The sequence below is a fragment of the Miniopterus natalensis genome, chromosome 2 (genome assembly GCF_054644295.1).
Source record: "Miniopterus natalensis isolate mMinNat1 chromosome 2, mMinNat1.hap1, whole genome shotgun sequence".
Taxonomy (NCBI): Eukaryota; Metazoa; Chordata; class Mammalia; order Chiroptera; family Miniopteridae; genus Miniopterus; species Miniopterus natalensis.
Window position 1 is genome coordinate 51,224,162 of NC_142082.1, and position 20,723 is coordinate 51,244,884.

Consider the following 20,723-nt stretch of genomic DNA (forward strand, 5'->3'; position numbering starts at 1 on the left):
TATGCACAGATATATATGCAAGGTTGTTTATTCCAGAAATGTGTGTTACAGCAGAAAATTAGAGACATGCTAGTAAAAGATCCAATCCATGATATTAACTAAATAACATCAGAATGTAAATCAGTGTATTGCTTCCTTCATCCCCATAGACTTGCTAGGGGGGTAAAAAAATGCCAGCTGAACTCAGCAGTAGTGTGCTCAGTGATGTAGTTGACATATTCTAGCTGATATATGCTATGTGGACAGTAGTTTGAAATAGCACTGTTCTAGAAGATGCATACAAAAATAATGTATAAACAGAAATATTGCAAAGGGAGCACATATCAGAATAGCTACTCCCTTGTTGAAGACACAGATAATGGATAATGTGTTGATTAATTTTCTTTTAAAGGGCTTTACTTAATTGGATCATTTAAAGAATTAAAAGCTGCATATTGAAATAATAGTTTTCATCTTAATTCATTTATTAACTATCACTGGTTGGTTTACAAATGCTGATTTTTCTTTGTAGTTATATTCGACGAGGTGAAAGTCATTGGTGGATGAAGGGCTCAACTCCTACCCAGATCTCAGAGATCATCATTAAACTCATTAAGGATATGGCAGCAGTAAGTTCCCATCCTCCTGAGCATTATGTCAATTGAAATGCAATAGAAATCTTATTAACAAAACAAGCAGCTTATTCTACTGAATTAATAGGAGAAGTATTTTAGTGTTATTTTGGTTTACTTAAAGGCTCTGTGTAGTAGGTTAACTGTTGTACCATTTATCTTTTCAGTTAGTTATAAATTTGTCCTTTTGTGTAAATTATGTTCACTTCAAGCTTCCCAGTTCACCTACTTGAGAATTGTAACATAAGTCTTCCAAGACTTTAAAACTTAAAAAATAATAAGTATATGTTCTTTGAACCCTAAAAAATAGCCTGAGTTTGAAAACAAAAAGGGAAAAGGGGGCTCCCCAAAGTGGATATTTCTCCTCGTCAGTTCTCACAGTTTATAAAAACTTTACTCTTTATTAATGTCCTACACCACTATCTTTAGATGAGTATCTAACTGCTTTAGATGAGCATTACTGGAACCCAAGAGCATAAATAGGTTCAAATGAAACTACCTTAATTGCTAACTTGATTTTTGATGTTGGTTTAGATGTTGGTTTGTGGGAAAATCTGGGAGTGTGGAGAAAAGGGAATTACTTAGTAGGTGCCTTCCTCTTACTGGGTCTCCATAATGTTAGTTTTCTTACATTCCAGTGTTTCCAGGAGTTCAGCCTGAGGGGGCAAGATACATGGATTATAGATTCCTGAGAGGTAGAAGAGACAGCAAGCCGTTTTGAAGGAGAAATTATTTGAACTGCCCCTTAAAAGACTGATAAAATGCAGATATGTAGTTATTCTGGGGAAATATGAAGTCCTATCACTTTTCCCAACAGCATGGACATTTTCTCAATCAGAGAAATGGAGAATTTTTTCAGTTCTCAAATAGGCTTTCTCAGTATGTTCACTGGATGGAAATACTTAAGAAAACTGTTTAGGAACACTTAAATTCTATAGCAGTTAAAAAGTGATGGTGATTGGTAAAAATCAAGTTAGCAATTAAGGTAGTTTCATTTGAACCTATTTATGCTCTTGGGTTCCAGTAATACTCATCTAAAGCAGTTAGCTTAGCTGTATAAATTTCATGTTAAGCAACAAGGTTTCATAATCAAAATGTCTCAAGCATAGAAACCTTAGTACTTCTGTTATGTTTTTGTCAAAATGTAAAAGAAAATACCCTTGAACTCTAGAGTATTGAGAACCTAATTTATTTACTTTTCTGTCATCAAAATAGTGATTAGAAGTTTAATATTTTATAGGGTGGTGAAGGATTTTTATTTCAAAACTATGCCCCTTGATTAAAATTCCACTAACAAATCTTTTCTTATGAGTGAGAGATGTTACTTCAGAGAATAGAATTTACTACTATGATTATACATTTCTGGTTGCTTATTAAATTATTATGTCCTGCTTAATAGGGTCATCTGTCAGAAGCATGGTCCCGAGTGACGAAAAATGCCATTGCAGAAACCATCATTGCCTTGACCAAGATGGAGGAAGAATTTCGATCTCCAGTGAGATGTATTGCAACAACTAGGGTAGGTTTTTTTCATTTAGTCTATATCCTTGCATCTTCTTTTTTCAGTAATAGGTTTGAACAAATTTGAATCAATAAGTCAGCTTAATCCACATTTTCTTTACCAAATATTATATTTATTAAAATATGAAGCACTTTTTGGAATATTGAAATAAGTGTAGTGGTTATTAATTGTCCCGTTTTGTTATCATTTAGGAAGCTCAGGATATACTGGTAGAAAAGGCCAAAGTTCCTTATATGTCAATATATTTTGTTTCTAATGGTGTATTTACTATAGCATTACACAGTAAATTTAGTGTCAGCATTATGCTGGTATAGACTGAGGTCCTTTGAAGACAAGCCCCCCTCCCCCCCGCCCCGTACTCCTTTTGATATGACCCAGTTGTCCTACAGTAGAGCCCTATAGCATACTTACTGGATTTACAGGCCTTACTTTTTTTAAAAGCAAAAAGCTTGTGCCTGGGGCAGAATATTTTAGAAAGTGGGATTGCATTCTTCAGATGAAACATCTGTAGGAATTTTTAACTTGCCAAATTTCATGTCCCATGTACTTCCAGAAGAGATTTGAGATTCCCTTGAAGCAGGGCAGTATGAGAGCATTGGGAAGAAGTAAACACTGGTGGATATTGCTTTAAGTTATTCTGAGAAGCCTGAAAAAGAAGATAAATTATATTTCCCTAGAGCAGAAAAAGCCAATTTATGCTATGTTGCTAGTGAGTGTGACACCTGAAGCAGTTATCCTTGACAGTAACCCTTCCCCACCCTGCATGTATTCTCTTTCATTCTGTCCTCTCTTTTTTCTTGCATACCTTATTTTTCTTTTCTGGCTTTTCTTTCTCTACTTTTTCCCTCTTACTCTTCATATCCAGTGACACTCTCATGCACTTCTTTGAGTTAAGACAGTTAATTTTTTTTTAGTGAAAAAATATATTCTATGTAAAACTGAAGCTTACCCTTACCCTTTTAGCCTCAGAAAGTGTTGAACTATTTTTGAGGACAAATTGCTAAAGTTGTTAGACATTTACTTATTTCTGACAAAGTGCACCAAGCGTAGTGCTAGGCAGTTAGGGGCATACAGAAACTTGTGAGTAACCGTTAATATCTACAGGAATTTAATATGTACCCAACTACTCATTGGTATATTAAATATGAAAATCCATTTATTAATATATTATTTCCAGAGGAAAGGATATTGTTTCCATAATAAAGGATAATTTTTTACTGTATATCAGATAGAACATAGAATGTTTCATCAGAGCAACATTTATTCAGTAACTATTTGAGTGCATACTATATGCGTGGGACATGCAGTAGTCGGTTGTGTGTCTGGTGCCCTGTCAGGAAATTTTGTGGGTATTTACATATCTTCAAATCCAGCTGGCATTTATTGAACTATTTACCATGTGTTACACAGTCAGCATTTTATAAGTCTGTCCTAAGAATTCAGTAGTGTAACAGCTTTTCCTTTCAACAGCTCTGGCTTGCCCTGGCATCACTGTGCGTTCTTGATCAGGACCATGTAGATCGTCTCTCCTCGGGGAGATGGATGGGAAAGGATGGACAACAAAAACAAATGGTAAGATCAGAATTATTTTATATAAAATTACCTTGTTTTTCTCTATAGTCAGCATTAGCTTAGCTTTAAAAAAAAATAATGCAAGTCAAAATACATAATTTGTGTCACGTTGCCAAAGTTCACCTCACAAGGGTTCCCTCTTTATAGTATATTAAGGCTTTATTTATATAAAACAGCTTTCCCCTTCTTATCTGAGACATGTTTGCATCACATCAAAATTTTTTTTTAACCAGACTGATATTGTATCTAGATTTTTGTACTAAAAATGTAATCAGTCTTATGGCAAGAAGGAAATAAAGCAGTAAGAGAGGCATATGACATACTATTTCTTCAGAAATGTACTTACAGTAGATTTGATATGTATCTTTACATTCACTGGAAGAAGGCTTTATATGCTCCCTTTCCACACTTATTTATTAATGGTTCAAGTTTCAAAAATGAATAATTTTATTCATTTAGCATACAGAATGTTTGAATATAAATGGGGAGAAATTTTCTCAAGTCACTAACCAAAGTATACACGTTTATTAATCATTGAATTGGGGCCTTTGAGGGAATTTTATAGTTTAGTACACTTGCCATCATTCTGTTTAATGTTCATATTCCAAATTCTTAATAGACTTCAGAATAATAGTCTGTTACTGTTAAAGATAAATTACATTCACTTTGTGTAAATATTGAGGCTTTCTTGTTAATCTAATGTAACCTATAGAAATGTCTTTTTTTAGCCTATGTGTGATAACCATGATGATGGTGAAACTGCAGCAATCATTTTATGCAACATGTGTGGAAATTTATGTACTGACTGTGACAGATTCCTTCATCTTCATCGACGAACCAAAACTCATCAAAGACAGGTGAAGATTTCTGTCTTTACATGCAGAACAGTATCTAGAACATAAAGTGTATTCAGTAAATTTTGTGGGAAGGAGACTTGGTGTAATGGGGGGAAAAAATGGACTTTCAAATCAAAGACCTCAGTGGAATTCCCAGTTGTTTCACTTATCAGCTGTGTAAATCAAGCAAGTTGTTTAACCTCTCTAAGACAGTGTCCACATTTACTAAAAGAAGGCCATTGTTGTCATTGAAAAACTAAAATTTATACTTCTCTTTCAGAGTCATAAATAAATATATTTTTCCCTTTTTTGAATGATGCAATAGGTCTTCAAAGAAGAAGAAGAAGCTATAAAGGTTGACCTTCACGAAGGTTGTGGTAGAACCAAATTGTTCTGGTTGATGGCACTAGCAGATTCTAAAACAATGAAAGCAATGGTGGAATTCCGAGAACACACAGGTAAAGGAGGAGTTTAGATTGGTTACCATTAAACTAGATGTTAGCTTAACTTAATTATTTAATGTGAATAATTTTGAGTATATTCTGAGAAGTGATTATTATGACATCATTGATCACTACCTATATTATTATAATGACAAGACAATGTTCAATGGTAGATTAAAACTGAGGAAATCTCATTTGCCACTAACTAGCTGTGTAACTTTGGGCCATTTTATCTCCAAAATGTGTGTGTTTTCATTTTGTTTTATTTATAAAGTAAGTCTGGTATATTCCCAGTTTAGAGATACATAACAATCTTACAAATTCTCAGTTTTTAGTACCTGTCACCTGCCATTTGACTGACACAAATTCCTGATGTTGGAATTAGGTATAAACCTAAACAAATTTAACTCTAGATATGAGTAACTTTTCATGTTCAAGAGCATGGTCCTTTTTACTCAGGACTGATTTTTTTCTCTGCTGTAATCTGTCCATGCCACATATAACATTAACAGATGTTCTAATGTTGAACCATCATTGTATTCATAATATAAACTCTCCTTTTTAAAAAGGGTATGTTTTAAGTTCAATGTATTATAAATTTCTTTCAAATTGCTCTGTTATCTCTACTTCCTTGGGTGGGAATTCTGTTTTTCAAGTTTCATATTCTCTGATGAATTTTTCTCCTATGCATTTTAATATTGCCATTGTGGAAAGGCACTTAAAGCTTTCCCTTTCTCCTGTATTTTTATTTAATTTTTAATGTTACATTTTGTCTAGTATTGTGCTTTTTTTAGTGGGGGGCTTGCCATATCTGCTCAGTCTGCTATCTTGACTAGAAGCCTAGTCTATTTCTTTTTATTGAAAATGTATAAATAAATCAGTTAATAATTTATTTGGCTTTAGATATAACTCTTCAGTTTCTCATCCCTTTTCTTGTGTATTTATTTTGTAATTAGTGCAGCTTACAATCCTTCACCTCCAACACTGCCAGGCTGTTTTCCTAGTGATGGCAACTGATGCAAACCTGATTTTCTTGCTTGTTTTTAATTAGTTATATTAAAATATGTAGAAAACAGTCTTCAGGAGGATTTTTTTCTGCTTGAACCTAGGCAAACCCACCACAAGTAGCTCAGAAGCATGCCGCTTCTGCGGTTCCAGAAGTGGAACAGAGTTATCTGCTGTTGGCAGTGTTTGTTCTGATGCAGACTGCCAGGTGAGTGTCCCAGCAAGGAGAGCAGGTATTGCCAAATGATACCTTTACTTCATATTAGAGTTTGAGTTCAGCATCACTCATTTTCTAAATTAGTGTATTACACGTGCTAAGAGTTAAATGCTTTATCAGAACTAGGGAATGGATCAGATAAAGCACTCAAGCCCAAACCAGACTCGTTTTGTGCGTTTCCCAACTACCATCAGCATATATAGTTAACACTTACTTTTGTACTAGAAACAATTAAAGATCTATGGACTATTTTCTTTGCCTCTTATACATTTTTTATTCACTTATTTTCCTAAAATAAACTTCTAGTATCTGAAAGTTCTTTAGTCTTGAACATCTGTACACATTTCATATTATCAAAATTGTCTTTATTTGATAAGATGTTGGAGGATATGTTTTTATTGATTTTTTTTTTTTTTTTAGAGAGAGAGGAAGAGAGGAGGAGAGAGAGAAACATTGATGTGAGAGAGAAACATCAATCAGTTGCCTCCTGTACCTGCCCCAACTAGGGACCTGACCTGCAACCTGGCAATGTGCCCTGACCTGGAATCAAACCCATGACCTTTTGGTGCATGGGGTGATGCTCTAACCACTGAGAAACATGGCCAGGGCTATCCAGATATTTTTGATTCCTCAATTTAGTTAACAAGAGTTCGGCTAGTGCCCAAATAGTGAAAGATATCAGTATTTTTTTTTTTATCCCCATTTTGGAGAGGAGATGGGTGATGATGAGGAGATTGTATGTCAGTAATCTTTTTGCTTCATGGCTATGCATGATAACAAGTAGATTAAATTGCAATTCACTAATTAGCATTCCCTTTATGTGGAGTGAAATTTCTTAAAATCACATTAAAAGAAAAATAGGCTTTGTTAATAATCCTAAATTATATTCAAACAGAGAATAAAAATTACTTTATTGTAACTTAGTTTAAAATATGTATTTCCTATGGGAAAATATCTTGGAAAATTAATATAATGAATATAATTACTAGGATGTGTGTTTTTCTGATATTTTATGTGCCGTTGTAATTCATCTTAGGAATATGCTAAGATAGCCTGTAGTAAGACACATCCTTGCGGCCATCCATGTGGAGGTGTAAAAAACGAAGAGCATTGTCTGCCCTGTCTACACGGCTGTGATAAAAGTGCCACAACACTGAAGCAAGATGCTGATGACATGTGCATGATATGTTTCACTGAAGCACTCTCGGCAGCACCAGCCATTCAGGTTGTCTCAGCTTTTAGACTATTAAATGTGTCTAGATTATTATTGGAAGAAAATGTCCCATTAATACCTACCAGTTTATTAAAGAAGAAATTCTGTCTCTTATGTTCTGTTTACATTCTGTGTGTTTAGTTTTAATTTGTGATTTGTGTGGGCCTATATAATCAATAAAATGTATAAAATGTTCATAAGGGATGAAAAATAGATTGTACAGAATCTACTTGCTTTTCAATTTTCAAAATGCAGAATGGTATTTAGTAACATTATTTAATTGATCTACACATAATGATGCAATGATACATACCTCTATACATAATGTATATGCATATATCTATAATATTAAAATATTATGAAGTTACTATTTGCTAAATACCTTTTTTTTTTTAATTTTTTAAAATATATCTTTATTGATTTCAGAGAGAGGAAGGGAGAGAGAAAGAGATAGAAACATAAATAATGACAGAGTCATTGATCGACTGCCTCCTGCACGCACCCCACTGGGGATCGAGCCCACTACCCAGGCATGTGCCCTGACCAGGAATCGAACTGCGATCTCCTGGATCCTAGGTTGATGCTCAACCCCTCAGTCACGCGTGCCAGGCTAAATACCATTTTTTTTTTACTTTTACTGGTTGCTTATTTATACTTCCGATTCTTGTAGTTCCAAGGTAATAGTCTCAAAAATAAATCTTAAATCTTTAAGTTAGTAGTTTCCTCTTCTTTTTATAAGATACAGAATTGAGTAATCTTGCATTCTTCCTGACTCAGCTTACTCTCTATAAGGTGGCATAAATATATGTATGCTAAAAAATTGGGAGAAGCTGGAGACCTAGATAATGCCCTATGAATAGTGGAAAGGTGCTAAAATGTCATTGTACTAAATTTCTTGCTTTTTCTCTTATGCATTTAGTAGCACCGTACATTGACTAATCTGCCAGTTACTTGTGGTTATCATCAGTACATTTGCTTATATCTTTCTCTTTTCTTTATCTAAGCTGGACTGCAGTCATGTATTCCACTTACAGTGTTGTCGACGAGTTTTGGAAAACAGATGGCTTGGTCCAAGGATAACATTTGGATTTATATCTTGTCCCATATGCAAGGTATGGAAAAAATCAGAAATTACCTACTTTCTATTTACTTTAATCTTTATTTTCATATTTCATCTTTCAGCTTACTTTTTTACCACCATCCCTCAACAGTTTCTGCTCTCTTTATCCAGGTGGTACCAGAGAATATTATAGATCTCTCTATTATAGTACATTTCAAAATAGTAATTGCCAATTAAATTAAGCATACTGCATCATAAAATTTCTTTAGACATCATCAGGCATTGAAGGGCATTTATCACTGCTTTCACACCCCCTAAGAGTTGAGATCAAGTGACATGGCAGTGGGTGACTACCAAAAAGAAGAATAAGCCGGCGGCTCCTATAGGTACTGATACTTGCCAGTAAAGAGTGAAATCTGAACTTTCAGTGCCATCAAGACAGATTCTTTTAGAACTCAAATAAGAAGAACATTTTTGACACATCTCTACAGAGATAGTAATAAGCAAAGTAGCAAGTTGTTCTGGCAAGCTAATAATGATTAACAAAAAAACCTTTATTTAAGAATGTGATTAGCAATGCCTTCTCTGTTCTCTTTTTTTTCTATATAGTTCTCCGTAGCTCCCTCCTAGTTGCAGGGTGGTATATAGGGTATAATGTGGGAAGACTTAACACAGTCATTGCTTACACTGAGAAATAATCAAAAAGATTGTAGTGTTTGCTCTCCTGTCTCATAAAGTGCCACCAAAAAAGGTTCACATTTAAGTGGTATAGAAAATACTACCTGCTTATTTCTATCTACCTGACATTCTACCCTTGCTCCAAGGAACCAGAACACACACACACACACACACCGGAGGGTTGTGTCTTATTTGTGGCAGTGAGGTAATAACCTTCTATTCCCAGAACAGCTAAGGCAACAGGAGACATGATCCATACTCAGGAATATGAAGCTAATAAAATGGAATTTTCACATTCTATGCCCCACTTACCCCCATTTTCCCTGTGAGGCTTGTGAGGACTTTACAAGATTATTTTTAAATGACATTTTATTTAGAAATTTTTGGGTTATCTCCTAGCACAGTGCTTGGCACTTCGGTGCAATTAATAAATAAATGATTCTCCTAACAGATGTTCATTTTATAATTTCAGAACAAAATAAATCATATAGTATTAAAAGACCTGCTTGATCCAATAAAAGAACTCTATGAAGATGTCAGAAGAAAAGCCTTAATGAGATTGGAATATGAAGGTCTGCATAAGAGTGAAGCTATCACAACTCCTGGTGTGAGATTCTATAATGACCCAGCTGGCTATGCCATGAATAGATATGCATATTATGTTTGCTACAAATGCAGAAAGGTATGCTATAAATTATGCTAAGAATTTTTAACAACTAGAGATTGCCTATGTGATTAAAGAGTTGAATTTGTATACTGATATCCAATTATTATTACATCTTAAATCTCAAGTTAAAAATCAGAAAGCTTGGTACTATGTTTCAAGTTGAATTTATTTACTTAATTTGTTTTGGGATTTTTTTTTAAGCTATACAGACTATTTCCAAAACATGAAATATTTCTGTACACAAGCTACTTCCTATCAGTAAAAACCTCCTGTTTTCCAAATCCAGTTGGTTCTTGAATAAACTTCTCCTACTTGACTCTCTGAGCTCTCCTTTCGTAAATTCCTACTTCCTTGGCTCCCAGGACAGCACTTTCTGATATCTTCCTTCCTTTCTGACCACTTGTCTTTAACTCCTTCCTAGGGTTTCTTTTCATTCACCTGCCCCTAACATGCTTGTTTCCCCAACACCCCATCCTTGCCTAACAATGTATCTCCTTATCTTTAGTGACCTCCTGTGCACCCATGCCTTTGCTGACCGCTTGTAATGTTATGACCTTCCAAAATTTTTGAGATCTGTATACAAATATCCAACATTTGGACTTCTCACAGATACTTCAAAGTCCATGCGTCCAGCATTACGTTCAACTTTGACTCTCTCATTCTCCAGTATTAACTTACAAAGTCCTGTCAATTCTGTCTCCAAATCTCTCTTGAGTTTTTTTTTCTGTGACATCTTCAGCAACCCTGATGGTTTTCTTGGTAATTACAGCAGCCTTCTTACTGAACTGCTTTTGTGGAGCCCCTCACCCCCCCATGCCATCCTTTAGAAGTATACTGCTACTCCTAGATTACTGTTTCTCAAATCCGATTGCATCATTGTTCTGCTTATAATCCTGTACCCTGTCCACCCTTCGTCTCACCCCTCAGTATGCTACCATTTGTACCCTGTGCTATAAAGTACTGAACAACGTGCAGCGCCCCAAACTCGGCCATGTCTGCTGACCCACTGGCACTTCCATGTCATCGCACAGGCGATTTCTCTTCATGAAATGCTCTTCTCTACCTCCTGCTCTGCATGTTCCTCTCACCTGCCACCTACCGTCACGTGCAGAGCCAAGGCTACCTATCGTACTTCTGGGCTCAGACCAGGCTCCGCCTCCTGTGGCGTGCCCGCGCTTTCCCGCCCCTGGTGATCTGGAGCCTGGCTACAGCCGTCGCAGCACTCAGCAGCACTCGTTGCTGTGCTTATGGTGACCGGCCCGCTCGTCTCTCTGCCCCACTTGATAAGTTCCTGAGGACAGACTGTGTTTTCAGTACTCTGTCTCTAGGCTTGACACTTATTAGACACTAAGTTAATTAGAAAATGAGTAAATGAACAAAGGAATCAATAAATGAAAGGTGCATAGTCTCCCAGTGTAGCAAAAAGAAAATACAGATAATAAATGAAAGGATAAATAGACAGATGGTAACCAGAAAGGCAGACAAATATACATACACCCCAGGAAAGACCAGTACTGTGTATATGTGAGTTGTATTGTTACAAATAATAAAACATTACTTCTGTGTGTTTAATGTACTAAACATCATAAATGAATATTGTGCCACCATGAGGATGACAGTCAAATGTCCAGGAAGCCAAGCAGGGAATCAAGAAAAGTAAAACAGCTGGAATAGACCAGGACAAGTGAAATATTTCTGAGGCCAAATTTAGCTGGTGGAAGACCATTTAATAATGTCTGTATCAATGGAACCTGTCTTTTGACCTGTTTTTCTAGTACAGATAATAGATTTATGTTGACTCATCTTGTTTATCCTCAGTTATGGACATAGCTTTTTTGGCTATGGAACATGTGCATGTAGATGGCCCTAATTATAATTGACCTCATTTATTTTGTACCCAGAGCAAATTCAGATAAATTATTTGTTATGATAATTTCATTTATTCAAGTATCTATATTGGGTACTATTTAGCTCTTGCAAAGAGTGTAGGTTTATAAGTGTGAGTAGTATTCTGAACAGAATTACCAAATTTACCTTTGCTTTTTAAAACTTTTTATATCATTAAAATTGATTTTCTTTTTCTTTCCCACTAGCCTGAGGGTTATAATTCTGTACTAATACTTACTTTAGGCATATTTTTTGTTCTATAGTATTAAAATTGGAGAAGTTCTAAGCATATTTTTTAAAGCAGTAAAAAGGAAGATGTTATTTACAATTTCAAAATGATGAAAAACTCTTCAAACTTTGCCCTGAAAAAGCAGTTTCTCTTTATTACTTAATATCCTATTTTGATATTTATTTGGAATATTGTACATTCTTTTTGTTATTTTGCTTTGACAGTACAGTGTTTGAACTTCCCACTATAAGCATGAATCCATTTCAGAACTGAAGAACAGTAGCTTTATTTCTTATCCTGATCTGCCCTCTGGGCAGCAGTGTGGGCATCCAGTTGACATTGCCAGGGAGTCTAATAGACAATACTGTTTCCTAAGACCTCTTGATCTTATTTCCACTATGCCCAAACTGTATCTCCCACAGCAGAGTTGTTTTCCTGCTGTAATCTCAATGCGTTTTTCCCCATAGGCATATTTTGGTGGTGAAGCTCGCTGCGATGCTGAGGCTGGACAAGGGGATGACTATGATCCCAGAGAGCTTATTTGTGGTGCCTGCTCTGACGTTTCCAGAGCTCAGGTGGGTAGAACATTTTATTAGAAAGGACAGTTTAGAAACGTTAAACTTCTATTTTTTTAAAAATAATAATGTAACTATGGTGGAAATGATGTAGCAGGTTCCCCCCCCAGCATTTTCTGATGTTTGTACAGCAGTGTATAATATTCCAAATTTTTTCATATACATTATTTATTTGGGATGGGATTTGCATTTTATAATTTTGTCTCCCACAAAATAATCACCATATTTCACACTTTTAGACTTTCCCCTCTTCAATGGAATCTTCACTACATCTATGAGATTGCTAGAGAAATGAAATACTAATTTTTCAACTTGGCTGACCAGGAAACATTCACAGGGAAATTAAGTGGCTATCTTATAAATAAAATTAGTTATGAGGCAGCTGGGATTAGAACTTGAGGCTTGTCCAGATCTTTTTAGGCAAAGCCACACATTTATTCATTATTTTTTTAATGTGTGTATTATCAATTTTTCATTCAGTTTTGAGAGGTTTGTATACTCTCAAAATATGAATAACTGAGCTGTATATATGACTATCTTAAGTATAATGGAATAGATTCACTATAATCTTGTGTCTGTTTTCTTTTGCTATAGATGTGTCCAAAACATGGCACAGACTTTTTGGAATATAAATGTCGCTATTGCTGTTCAGTGGCCGTCTTTTTCTGTTTTGGAACAACTCATTTTTGTAATGCTTGTCATGATGATTTCCAAAGGATGACTAGCATTCCTAAGGAAGAACTACCACACTGTCCTGCAGGTATGCTTTTATAGTTTTAAATATACTTATGGTGTCCAGTTTTATTTAATGACCACACGGTAACACTGTTTCAAGTGGCAGAACCCTAGTTCATGCTATCCCAAAGAATCCAGGGGTTCTTCGCTCTTATGAACGTCGGACTTTCTGAGTGAAGTAAAAAGTAAGATCTTCATCATGAGTGAGTGGTTAGGAGCTATAATGGAGCAGATTGCTTGGGGGAATGAGAAGGAAGTCAGCTAAAGATTGGTAAATGAATTGCTGTTTGGCACTAACGGGCCATGTGAAGTTTGAAATTATAATAATAACAGAACCATTTAAGGGGATTTTGTGATTTTTTTTTTTTTAAAGAAGCCTGGAACTGCCACCCTAAAATTTACAAATGATTTAATCTAGAATAACTGGGAACTGGCAGTGTAGTGAGCATCAGAAGGCCAAGGGAACCCAGCAGGAGTGGCTCGGGCTGAGCATCAACCCGTGAACCAAGAGGTCACCAGTTGGATTCCCCATCAGGACACATGCCCGGGCTGCAGGCTCTATCCTCTAGTAGGGGCATGCCGGAGGCAGCCGATCAATGTTTCTCTCTCATCGGTATTTCTCTCTCTCTGTCCCTCTCCCTTTCCCTCTCACTAAAAAAAAATCAGTAAAAACATATTTAAAAGAGGGAGGGAGGGAATTAAGCCACTGAAAATACAGGAAAAATGATTATCTGTTGAGGTCAGGCTGAGAAAAGTCAATATGAAACCAAAAAGAGACTGAAAATTTGGAGGAGGCTGGTGATCACAGTGAGATGGAATAACAGCCTTAACACAGAGAAGTGGAAGGAAAAGTAAATGTGACCATAGAAGAGAATTTTACATGAGATATATCTGAAATTAGTGAAAATACATACAGAAGTACATACACCACAATAGGCAACATTGTTAAAGCTGGGAAGCACACACTCATCCATTGCTTCTCAGAGTACAAATGGTAGACCCTGAGGTGACTCTCAAAATTGCAAATACATCTACCTTTCAACAATCCCACTTCTGGGGGATATACCTACATATGTGAAGAAAATAAAGAGAAATATGCAGGGTTATTCACTGAAGCATTGCTTGTAATAAAGATTCATAAATGATACAAGTACGCAGTAGGGGGGTGGTTAAACACTAAGTAATGTGCATCATTAAAGAAAGAAGACTGAGGATGGAGTTTCTACGTACTGACATGGAAAGAGCTATAGGAAATAGTATTAAATGGGAAATCAAATTTTAGAAGAGTGTATACAGTATGCTGCCTCTGTAAGAAAGAAGGAAATGAATATATATATTTATGTTTATATTTGCATAAAAGCACTGGAAAGATGCAAGAAATTAATAAAATTGGTTAACTACTGGAGAAAATAGGGAAGATGGGGGATAAATGGGGAAGGTGACTTCTTAGTGATTTTTAAACTATGAGAGATATAGTATCTCAAAAACAAAGATGGGAAGATAAAGAGGGTTGTTTGTGGGTTTTTTGTTTGGTTTTTTAGTAAGACCGCTTTTTGCTATTTGCTCATGTCAAATAAAAATTGTTACATTGTTCCAACTCTGAAAAACTTAAAAAAAAAAAAAATAGAAGTAGTGGACTTTGAAAGAAGCAAGATCAAAATAATTGTGAGGCTAGAGTGTTCAGGATCATGGCCAGAATAGAGAAGGGAGCCATCAGCTGGAGGAAGGGAGTGGTCTGAAGGTCAGCGAGTGAAGGGAGTGAAAAGGGGGCAGGCAGTGTTCTAGCTCATTTGAGCTTGAAGGAAAAGGGTTACTGAATGAAAGTTGTAGGTTAGTGGTCTGGAAATAAATGGGAACCAAGGAAGGCAATATTGCTTCCTGCTCTTATAACATGGAAGAGTTTTGGAGATAAATAACTAAAAAACTAAAAACAAAAAGGAAGTTAGCTAGTAATGAAACAAGTGTTGCAGAGAACACAGGGCTGATAGTCACAAGGAGAAGGAGGATGGGCCAGGCAAAGGCAAGGCCTCGCCTCACACACCATCCTCCAGGTCAGCCTACAAAAGGACTTTGTCCTATAAACAATTGTGAATCATAGGAGCGAGGCAGGAGAGGAGTTAGGGAGATGGCAGAAGGAAGGAACTGACGTTGATCCTGGGCATTTTCACATATATTTACTCACCTAATTTTTACAACCTACAAGGTGGATAGTATTATCCCCCACATTCACAAATGGCATATTAAGGCCTAGAGAGGTTAAATACCTGGCCTAAGATCATACACTTAGATCATACACTTTAGATACACTGTCTCTCGCATTCCTCTAACTCATCCATTCATTTAGACCACTGAAGAGAATTAAAGGAGAACTCACAGTGAAATCAGCAGGGAGGATGGCCACGTAGTTTACTTAGAAAGACAGAAGGATCGATTCTCTAACCACTGTCAACCATTAATTTTAATTAATATATGGATGAAAACAAGAGTTTGGATTAATTAAAGTAGATAATCCCTCTGTCTTCCATTCCTTTCTAAAATATTTATTAATGACCTTCTTTGGTGCCAGGATACTGGTACACATGAGTAAAACAAGTCTTTTAAATAATAGAAAAATAGGGGGATTTTGTTCATTTTTAAGCCTAATTTATTTGATTATTATCTACAAATTTATCTTTCCCAAAGTGTTACTTCCAGATTATTACATTATTGCTTTTATTTTTAGGGTGATTTTTATTTTCCTACTAATGTCCCTCCCATATACTTTTCAAAAGAACACTAATAATCAGTGTTCCCATTTTACCAATGCAATGTGCCTTTGTTTCAGAGAAGATAGAAGAATAAGATGGCTTATTTATACTTAAATTTATTTTTACCTGGAGAAAAACATTTTATACAAAATATATTTTCTCATCCAGAATAATTTTCTGCTAGACTAATTTGAGGAATTTTTGCAACCATTTTTGTGCTTTAAAATGATAAGCCAAATTCATTTATTAATAGAAAAAGATCTGTAGCTCATAGTGTTTATCTCTAGGCAGGATGTTGTGGATAAGGGACCATGTCCCTCTTCTACATGCATGTCTGGTATGGTTTTTTTTATGGGGAACATTTTTACTTTTGTGGTTAGAAAAAAAATTTTTTAATTTTATATTTGCATAACCATTGTCATATTATTTCTTTGAATAACTTATTAGTGATTTATATTTATATTATGTTTATATGTATATATATTTTAATTATATTCTTTCGTCTCCTTCAAAATTTATACAGGTCCCAAAGGCAAACAATTAGAAGGAACTGAATGTCCACTCCATGTTGTTCATCCGCCCACTGGTGAAGAGTTTGCTCTGGGTTGTGGAGTGTGCAGAAATGCTCACACTTTTTAAAACACTCAGATTCCTTTGTCTATGGAGAGAAAAGTTGCCTTCATCCCCCAGCCGGATGTGGTGAAGTTTAAACTGCTCAGGATAAGGACGGGACCATTTTTACATCCATGAAAATGAACCATTCACAGTGCAAGAAGGATGCCAAATACAATGTACATAATTCTTGCTATGGAAATTTCCCTATTAGTTTGGTTTATTTTCTTTTGAGCCAAGACATCAAACTTGTGAGGTGTTTGCATGTGGCCATTACCTTCATTGGCCTGTGAAGCATTGGACATTTATAGATAATTGATATAAAAAGAATCGCCATGCCCATGGACTAAGAAAGATGCTGGCTTTCAAGCAAAAAAGAAAAATAATCATTGTTTATTGTATACTGCCTTTTTGTAATCCTGTACAATTGCATCATGGGTGGGGATAAAAAGAAGAATATTCTGGTTTATTTCCTAGACTGTTATTTAAAAAAAATTGTGTTAGGACGGCATATAAATGTAATAAGTATCACATTGTATATAAAGATATCAATGTTTGTCCTCTATAAGAATTACTAAATTACAAATGCAGTTTCATTTAAACTTCTAGGTTAAGTTTGGGCCTGAAATTTTAATGAAGTGCAATACTGAGTGTGCCTCATTATCTTGCAGCTGTAAACATATTGGAATGTACATGTCAATAAACCACTGTACATTTTTATACAGTGAGAAAGCATAACGATTGTGTAAGGTATTGCTTGAGAAACAAAATTTAAATATCTTTAAGGTCTAAAACTCCATCTAGTTTTCCTTGAAAAGAAAGTTACTAGCACAGCAGCACAATCATAACTTGTATAACTGTTAGGTAAAATAAGAGGAGTGATGAAGTACAATGTTGGAATCTTAAACACTGGCTAGGAGATATATATGTTAAACAGACATATGCCAAACACAGAGGGAAACAGTTAGGAAATTGAATGACTTTTACCTTTTTAACCAGTACCTTTTAGAACTTTTAAGAAAGTAATCAACAGAAGCACTGGTCTTCTCTTTATCTACTATAGACTACAGTGTGTTTTGGTAATTTTTTAATAACCCATGAAGTTGCCAAATTGTTTATTTATGACTCATCATAAAATCAGATTATATTTACTTAATGTGACTGACTAAATTTTTGACAAGTTTTATCCTAAATTACCTATGTTGGAAATATGTAAATTAATTTATTAATATCCATTATTTTAATATTTGTTAAGCATTTGTGAGAAATTTAAAATAATCTGTGCTTTGAATGACCTTAAAATGTAAAGAAAATAGCAAATCTGAGCACAGAAAATTATTTAGAGAATATTCAAGTAAATTTCATTAAAATGTCCAAGCCAAATGCTTCAGGATTTAGGACAGATCATTCATAATGGTTTTTTTGTTGTTGTTGGGAAGGGTGTAGCTAACAGGTCCTTGGGGCTGCATCTTGAAGAATAAGTAGCATTTCAAAGGCCAGAGATGTAGAGAAAGGCTTTTGAAGAAAGTATGTAGGTAGGAAAGTCTAGAAGGTGGTAGAACAATAATTAATCTCACTTTCCTGGTGTTGGAGACCTTATTGTTAAAAATAATCTGAAGATCATGAAGGCTGACCTCTTCATGACACAACTTGTGGGCCCCCTCGCTGTTCAAGCACATGGGCTTCCTGAGCAAGGAAAGACTTTGAAACAGTCCAGAAGTTACCCCTTTGTCTAAATAAAATCCATCACTGTAAAAAAAATAATACTTTTAAAATCTCTCAAGAGAAGATTATGCAAAATTTTTTTCTTTGTAGTGTGTGATGGTGCCTTAACATCGCAAGCGTTTTCTAATTGCCCAATATGTGTGAAAGCAAGAGTAATTTGTTGTCACTTAGGGCTCTTATGATGGTCCCAAGCCAAGCTGAAAGAGTTGCAGGCAAGACACATTCAATTCCAACCTCTAGAATACCTTGGGCTATTTTTTTTTTTTTATACATCTTTATTGATTTCAGAGAGGAAGGGAGAGGGAGAGAGAGATAGAAACAATGATGAGAGAGTCATTGATCAGCTGCCTTCTGCACGACCCTGACTGGGGATCTAGCCCGCAACCCAGGCATGTGCCCTGACCAGGAATCAAACCGCAATCTCCTGGATCCTAGGTCGATGCCCAGCCGCTGAGCCACATCTGGCAGGGCTGGGCTAATATTTTGTGAAGAAACCCTGATAACCTTAGGCTGAAAGGGTCCTGAAGGTACTCACATGTTTATATTCTCTCACATATTCTCTCACATTTTTGTTTTTGACAAAGGGCCTGTTGGGACTCTACCTATCTTCAAAAGAGATTCCAAAATCTCAGGCAAAAACAGCCTTTGTCTTCAGAAAGTGTCATTCTACCATGAGGATGTTGGGTGACAGGTATCAGGAAGGGATGGCCTTGCTCCCCTGAGAACCTTTCAGGCCCAGCTTCTACCTCTCAGGACCTGCCTCAACCTCTTTCCCAGCCCTCGCCTATCACAGTAGTCATGTTCCAGGCCCAAGCTTATGAGAGAAAACAGGGCACAGGCTCAGTTACTTACATGTTTCCAGAATACACAAAGTCGATAAAGAAATGGAAGCTGTTCCTAGGTATGTCCCAGGAAAACGGGAGAATGCAATGAGCCCACTGTAAATATAGTTGACCTAAACTCACAGGCCACAGGAATGAAACTAACCTTGAGAATGCCACAAAGGTAGGAGATGTCATGGACACTTGAGAACTGTAAAGAATGCCATTTTATATCCATAACTTTGCTAGCAAATTGATGAGCTCCAATGTGTAAATTGGAGTGGAAAAGAAAGGAAACAACTATAGAGATGGCTTGACTAGCAAGTTAAAATTCTTGTTAAAACAGAGCCCTATAATATATATTCACAATGACTTATCTTCATTTATGAGGAAGCTATTTTTAATTATATCCCACATATTTCAAATCCAGAAAACTTGGAGTTTAGGAATAAGTTATGACAAAGCACAGAAGGGAAGTGGCTTTGGCATGCATTTGGTTCGAACATACTGTACACAAAGACCATTTTCAAATGCTGTGTGTGATACAGTAGGCAGGAAACCAAAAGCAGAATCACTGTAGTGTTGAGGGATCTGGAAGGAAATTTTCATTTCCTCTTATATTTTCAGGCCGAAGAAAAGCCATTTTTCTTAAGCAGTTTTCTGGCTAGATTGTTTAGGGCTAAAAACTTATTCTATCAATAAGCTTATTTGAGAAAATATAAGCAGTACTTTCTTTTTTTAATCCCCACCCGAGGATATTTTTTCCATTGCTTTTCAGAGAGAGTGGAAGGGGGAGAGAATCGATTGTTGCCTCCCACACGAGGATTGAGCCTGCAAGCAAGATACGTGCCCTTGACCAGAACTGAACCCAGGACCCTTCAGTCTGAAGGCTGACGCCTCTAACCAATGAGGGAAACCGGCTAGGGCTAAGCAGTACTCTTTATTTTTTCATTTGCAATGGTTACCGATTTGCCTTTTTTCCAGATTTTTTAGCCCCAACATCTGTCCCTGCCCTCTTTGTCTCTGAATTCCACCTGTACATGGTTACATGTGTTTCTCATGTTAGCTGTGTAATGAAGCATTGCCCTTCCTTTCCCTGGAAACTGCCAACAGTACATAAAGAATGCTGAAATTGAAACGAGAAGATGCATTTAAGTCCCAACTCTGCCTCTGTTTTGAGTCAGGCAGTACCCTTTTAAAGTCACAATTTCTTAGAAATAATAATATCTAATCTAGATCAAATAAGAAAGTATTTACAATAGCACTATATCCCATGATCAAGTATGATTTGAAAATGAAGAGTAAAGAAGAACATTTATTTAACACCCCCTAAATGGCAGATACTGAATTATAGGCTTGTCACTCAATCCTCCCAGCAACTCTGTAGGATAAAACATTATTAATCTCATTTCAGCAGATGATTTTAAAGCCTTAGAGAAATTAAATAACTAGCATTAGATTCTAGCTCATCTTGATTTAGCTGAAAAAAAACCTTAAGATGTGAATCATATCCTTCTGGCCCTCAGATCCAAACTCGACCACATCATGCTCTTACTATTACATTACCA

General features: G+C 35.9%; 1 protein-coding gene across 14 annotated transcripts in view; it reads left to right on the forward strand.

Moving 5' to 3' along the window:
* MYCBP2 (MYC binding protein 2) overlaps positions 1-17,347 on the forward strand; it is a 256,390-nt gene extending 239,043 nt beyond the window's left edge. For all 14 annotated transcript variants that reach the window (XM_016216450.2, XM_016216454.2, XM_016216451.2 and 11 more), the window contains 12 exons: positions 512-608; positions 2,011-2,130; positions 3,604-3,705; positions 4,434-4,562; positions 4,867-4,999; positions 6,094-6,197; positions 7,243-7,431; positions 8,424-8,531; positions 9,630-9,839; positions 12,408-12,515; positions 13,110-13,275; positions 16,521-17,347. In XM_016216450.2, the coding sequence (XP_016071936.2) occupies positions 512-608; positions 2,011-2,130; positions 3,604-3,705; positions 4,434-4,562; positions 4,867-4,999; positions 6,094-6,197; positions 7,243-7,431; positions 8,424-8,531; positions 9,630-9,839; positions 12,408-12,515; positions 13,110-13,275; positions 16,521-16,636 (1,582 nt within the window). In that variant the 3' untranslated portion in view covers positions 16,637-17,347. The remainder of the gene's footprint in view (positions 1-511; positions 609-2,010; positions 2,131-3,603; positions 3,706-4,433; positions 4,563-4,866; positions 5,000-6,093; positions 6,198-7,242; positions 7,432-8,423; positions 8,532-9,629; positions 9,840-12,407; positions 12,516-13,109; positions 13,276-16,520) is intronic.
* The last annotated feature ends 3,376 nt before the right edge of the window (positions 17,348-20,723 follow it).